Below are 6,232 nucleotides of genomic sequence, written 5' to 3'. Positions count from 1 at the left end.
CCGGGCCGGGCGCGCCCGCCGGCCGCCCTCCGCCCCGCCGGCAGCTGCCGCCTCCTCCCACGCACCGCGGCCGAGGCGAGGGGGAGGCGGCATCTGGGTCACAGGCCCCTTCGGACTTTCGGGACGCCGCTTTGGCCTCCCCCAAAGGCCCCGCGCCCGCACCGCGTCAGGCCTCCCTCCGCAGACCTGGCACCGGATGGATGTTTGCTCGCACCCCGGGAGTCCCATCACCCGGAAGAGGTTCAGCCCGGGGGGTCTTTCCTGCCCAGACTGATCGAAATCTGCAACCCGCTGCTCGCCCTCCTAACGGCTTCCTGCTTCCGAGGTCCTTCTGAAATGGAGGGGATTCGTGGAGCTACACTGAGGACCATTCATTTGGTCAACACCCTGGAGGCCCCATTCAAGTCCCTGGCTGGCCTAGATGCGCGGTCAGCCTAGAGCTCCAGACGCTCAGCTCCCGGGGTGGCGGGGGCCCGATCAACAGATAACTTTAGACAAGGTGACTCCCCTGCCATTTCAAAATGCAACATGCCACACATATGCACGGGCACCCACGATCTTGCCCCGTCATTCCCCTCCCCCCCGCCTCCCCTGGACCCCCATCTCCCAGGTCTGCAAGGCTACCTGGCTACCACTTTTGATTCTTCTTCTGGCCTCACCCCCTCATCCAAACGTGCCCTTTCCATGTCTAAAATACAGCTGGGGCGCCTGGGTGGCTCAGTCGGTTAAGTGTCTGACTTTGGCTCAGGTCATGATCTCCATTTGTGAGTTCTAGCCCCACATTGGACTCTGTGTTGACAGCTCAGAGTCTGGAGCCTGCTTCTGATTCTGTGTCTCCCTCTCTCTCTGCCTCTCCCCCACTGGTTCTCTCTCCCTCCCTCTCTCTCTCTCAAATGAATAAACATGAACATTTAAAAAAAAAAAACCCAACAACTCCTCAGGTCCTTCTCAATGCTTTTAGGATCAAGGCCACCATCTTTCAGGTGGCCCAGCTGGCTCCTGTCCCCTCCTAGACTCAACTTTCTTTTGCTCTATATGCTCCAGCCTGTGGATGCACTAACTTGTTCCTGTGGTTACACATACTGTTCCCCAGCCTAAAATTCTCTAGGGCACTCTGCCCCCCCCCCCCAAGCCCACGCCACTCTGCCTCGTATCTTCTCCCACCGTTCAGATCTCAACTCAAATGTCATCTTCCTGGAGGAGCCTTCTTGACATCCTCCCTCCCACCAGATAGCCCCTGCTCTCCTCGCACCCTGCATTCACAGCATGTATGCCCATTTCTTGTTTTTTGCTTGTATGATTATTTGATTAATGTCCATCTCTCCACCAAGTGCATAAGCTCCCTGAGGTCACGAACCACGTCTGTCTCATTTCCTATTGTAGCCCCAGTACCCAAAAGTGCTTGGAGCAGGGCAGAGCTCATGGCTGGGCTCCCTCCTCTCGCCCTCATCTTTGGCATCACTGGGGAACAGAGAAGCGACACCAGAAAAGCCACCTCCTAGGCCTTTGTGGGACGGGCGCCTCTGTGGCTCACAAGGGAGGCGCCAGCCCGAGTGACTACCCTCCTGGCATGAGAGGTTAGATCATTTTCATCAACTGCTGAGAGAAACAAGGTTGCAGGAGAGTCCACATCAACACTGATCACACCCCACTGCCATGTCCCTGGCTTTGTCCAGCTACATCTGGGTAAGGATATCTCCATCCAAACATCTGGATGAGAAGGGCCGGTAAGAGGCCTGTGAAGCTCCTGGGAGGGATGGCCCAGCAGCTGGGTCCAGGGCTCCGATGGACAGATCCTGAGATCTGAAGGGCAGCTTGTTTGCAAAGCTACACTCAGGACAAGCCTCAAGAGCCAAGGGAGACTAAAACATGGCCTTTGTCCCCCCCAGGCTGGATAAGGAGTCTCTAGGGGTATTGGGTTAGCGCTGCGCACGTCACTACCCCTCAGCCTGATCCCTCCTCAGGGACCATCTGTCAGAGGCTGACGCACCCCTTTCAGGGCATGGTGGCTCTGCTATCCCTTTTTCCACTCTTCTGGTCACTTGTTCTCCGCAGTTCTATCCCTCGCCTCTGACTCCCATATCTCACAGGCAAACTTCACTTCACGGTTTTCTTGTCCTTACTACATATATTTCCCTCCTCCAAGCCTAACAAAAGCCCCATTTTACAGATGAGGATGCTGAGCCTTGGAAACCAAAGGCAGCTTGCCCAGCCTACGCAGCTGCTAAGGAGCAAAGCCAGCATGGGAATCCATGTCTTCTGGCTCCAAATTCAGCATTGTTTTCTCTCTTAATTCCCATTTCCTGTCTGTCTGAATAGCCCTCCAGTCCCCTTATCCTTAAAGCTCCCAAGAGCTCAACCAGAGCTCACTTCCAGGCTGTGATCTGGCCCTGACATTGGGGGGCAGGGGGGAGGTGTGAGAGCTTCTTGTCTGAGAGCCTGAAAATAAGGCAGATTTTCACAGATCCAGAGAAGATATGCTGACCACCGAGATCTGCTCCATGGGCCTCGAATGGTCCCGAGCCAGATTTCTGGGGCGGTCTCTTGGGGATGTGGGGGGCAGCTTTCAAGGTGGTCTGGCTGCCAGTACTGACTGCCCTCAGAATTCATTCTCAGTTCCCCCCTCGGGAGCTCAACCTGCGGAACCCTTGCAGGTGACCCCACTCATTTTGCATCAACCAAAGGCAGAATCACAAAGTCCCCAACAAAGGGTTTTCAGGTAGAGCTGAGCCCCCTTGTAAAATAAGGAATCCCTGAGAGGGGAAGGGTCTGTTCCAGGCCACACAGCAAATTAGAGGAAATTCCAGAACTAGAGCCAAGTCTACTGGCTTTTAATCCAGTATTGTCACCCCCTTATGTGTGTCACCTCCCTCACGTGTGTCACGCAGCCAGTAGTCCTTGTTCTAGACATTATTCCACATTCACTTGTCTCGTGTACTGCACAACAGCCCTGTGAATTAAGTAGTATTGGGGCTACTTCACACTGGGAAAAATATTCATTTGATAGATGGAGTGACAGAGACAACAAAGAATTAAGAATTGTGCCTCGCAAGTCAAGCCTTCAGACTTCTAGTCTTCTCATTAGACTGTTCTGCCTCTTGAACATGACACCCTCCAACTAAATGGTGACTCCTTCGAGAGCAGCATTTTCCAGAAGCAACTTGGGCCAAATCAGGGAGCTGTGCACTTTAGATACATTACCTCATCGAAGGCTCGCCCTGTGAGGTAGGTATTAGCATACCAGTGTTGTAAGGGAGAAAGCAGAGGTTCAGAAATGCCCAAGTTAATGGTGGTGAGAATCAAACTTGGGTCTATCTAATTTCAAAGGCCACTGTGTGCCTTAAATCATGCAGGAAAGACCCACAGACCTTGACCCAGTGCCTGCCATATGACAGGCACTCATTGAATGTTCACGGGGAGGGGTGGGGTGGGGAGAGAGAGCTATATACTCTCGGTTGGGACCCAACATGTGTCAGGAGTCTGGGTTCAGACAGGAGAGATTTTCTCATATGGGGTAAGATGTCACCACTAGGCAGATGCCCACAGGGACAATAGAACCCACCCTGCTCCTTATTCTCACATCTCTGAGAGTGGGGGATTTGCACCCTGCCTCTGACCCCGGGGAAGCTGGCTGCCCCAGTCCCGTGGCTCTTGCCAGTTTATCTGGCTTTCTTTGTACATGAAGCTCTTCTTCTCTGAGAGTTCCCTGAGGGCAGAGGCTCTGCAGGATACATCTGGGCTCCCCATGCCCAGCCCAGGGTCTGGGCCACAGCAGGCATCGTTCAGCACTCCCTGAATTAAAGCATTGATGTCTGCTGGGGGGAGGGCCCTTTGGTGAGTGCTACAAAGAGGGGTCTATAAGTCAGCCTCTGCCAGATGTCCAACTGCTTTCTCTGCTCTGAGGGGGTCTGCTCCTCTAAGAATCTAGACAGTGTCTAAAAAGGGGTTCTGGCTAAAAGGACAAAATGCTGTATAGGAAAAATCTACCCACGGATCCTTTATGTCACTGCCCAAATGCCACCACCTTCAAGAAGCCCTCCCTGATGCCTTTGGTTGTAAGTGACCCCTCCCTGCTTGGGTGTTCTCACAGCCCACAGGCTGTCTCTCCTTTCGTCTTCTATCCTGTCCATGGTCTTTGTGTGACCTGGCAGATCACTGGTCAGGCTGCAAATTCTTGGAAGACAGAGCCAGCTCTCTGGCATCGATTTCGTCCCTCTGATTCATAAAGACCCAATGACACTGAATTTGAGACTCCCCTCCACCACCAGCATGTGGGGCTGGGCCCTTCCCCGCTGCTAGCAGCTTCTCTAAATAGCAGCTTCTGCTAAACAACTTAAGAATGCTAATAAGTTGGATAGGAAATTATATCATATACCCCCAAACCTAATTAATGTACAGGATGCAAGGGGGTTATCTGTTGCCTTACCTCCTGTTATAAGTTATAAATACTTGGAAGCTGGTGGCCTTTTACAAGGATTTGTGATTGAGGTAGGATATCCTGGTCTCAGAAAACTAGAGTCATTGAAACTATGAAATGCCCTCACAAACATCCCTAAGAAGGAACTGAATCGCTCTTTCTTTCTTTTTCTTTCTTTCTTTCTTTCTTTCCTGAGAGCCTGCTGGCGTGCCAATGGGGGGAGGGAGAGAGAGGCAGAGGGAGAATCTCAAGCAGACTCTGCAGAGCCCAACTGGGGGCTCAGTCTCAGAACTGTGAGATGGTGACCTGAGCCAAAATCAAGAGTAGGACATTGAGGGGCGCCTGGGTGGCTTAGTCGGTTAAGCGACCGACTTTCGCTTAGGTCATGATCTCGCGGTTCGTGGGTTCGAGCCCCGCGTCGGGCTCTGTGCTGACTGTCAGCTCAGAGCCTGGAGCCCGTTTCAGTCTGTGACTCCCTCTCTCTCTGACCCTCCCCTGCTCACGCTGTTTCTCTCTCTCTCCTAGAAATAAATAAAACATTAAAAAAAAAAAGAGTAGGACATTGATTTTAACCGACTGAGCTACCCAGGCACCCCAGGGTAGCTTTCTCCTTTCAAATCTATTCTGAGAGTCAGGTTTGGATGAGCCGGGAGAGAGCAGATAGCCCTCTCTCTTTCCTGCTCCATGTCCTCCTTTATTTTATTGATGAGGAAACCGGGCTCAGAAATAGAAAATAATGGCCCGAGGTCACATGGTGAATCGGTGGAGGATTTGGGGCTATGACCCAGGCCCGCAGACTCCTACTCAGTCCCTGCTTCTCTTTCAGGGCTCTGCTCATGCATCACATGTTGAGTGCCTGACACGAATTAAATATTTGCTATGTACAAAGCCCTGTGCTAAGCCCATGACATACACTATCTTATTTGATTTTCCCAATAAACCCATGAGATCAGTTCTGTTGTTTATACCCATTTTGCCGACGAGGAGACCGAAGCTTAGATTGTTCACAGAACTGGGGGAAGTAGCAGAAATGTACAAGTGCAGTTTGTTTTACAAGTTTGAAGCAAGTCAGAATATTTAGAGCTGAAAGACATTGGCAGCCGGGTGTGCAGTAGAATGAGTGTTGGAACTGGAGTCTCTGCCCCGACACTGACAAGTCAGCTCTTATTTTCTTCAATAGCAAAACCTTAATTCCGAAGTCCAATTTGCTCAAAGGGAGATTTTCTTTCTCCCTGGAAGCATTTCGGGTACTATGTGAAAAGTACACGCAAACTAGGGTAGAATTGAGAAAGCATGGCTATTCTGCCTACTCAGGCAGATTCTGGACTGGGGTGTGTGATACCAACAGTCTATGAGGGTTTCCTAAGATCTCCAAGGAAATCCCCTCCAATAGCCTCAACCTGGCCCTTCGACAGGATGTCCATCACGGACTGGGCATGCCATTCCCAGCCTGAATTCCACTTCCATCCTGACACCCTCGGCCCCGAATGGCCCAGAGCGCAGAAGATCCAGGCACTCGTGCGTGTCACGGCCCACGCTGCACGCGTGTCCCCGCCTCCCATCCCCACCCCCTACCCACTCAAACCTGCAGGCCGTCACCCACACCTGCATCTCCTGAGGCCGTACGGAGGGCCAGTCCTGGGCCCGCTGAACCCGTCCAGGCACTCCCAGTATCCCCATCCCGGCCCTCACCTCAGCTCGCCCTCGCGGCCCACGTCGATGGGTCCGTCGGACTCGCTGTCAGAGCCGCTGGGTTCCCTGGGCCGCTTCATGGCCAGCGCCGGCTCCAGGTCTCCGCGCCGCGATGCCAGCTAC

General features: G+C 52.8%; 1 protein-coding gene across 1 annotated transcript in view; it reads right to left on the bottom strand.

Annotated features, from left to right (window-relative positions):
- Positions 1-6,201, bottom strand: part of HEYL (hes related family bHLH transcription factor with YRPW motif like) — a 15,062-nt gene extending 8,861 nt beyond the window's left edge. Inside the window, 1 exon segment of the mRNA XM_077751941.1 lies at positions 6,110-6,201. Coding sequence (XP_077608067.1) covers positions 6,110-6,189 — 80 coding nt within the window. The 5' untranslated portion in view covers positions 6,190-6,201.
- Positions 6,202-6,232: the final 31 nt, after the last annotated feature.

This window comes from Crocuta crocuta, unplaced genomic scaffold (assembly GCF_008692635.1).
Source record: "Crocuta crocuta isolate KB4526 unplaced genomic scaffold, BGI_CrCroc_1.0 scaffold367, whole genome shotgun sequence".
NCBI lineage: Eukaryota > Metazoa > Chordata > Mammalia > Carnivora > Hyaenidae > Crocuta > Crocuta crocuta.
Note: the sequence above shows the minus strand (reverse complement) of the source record. Positions and strands in the feature narration are given on the sequence as shown.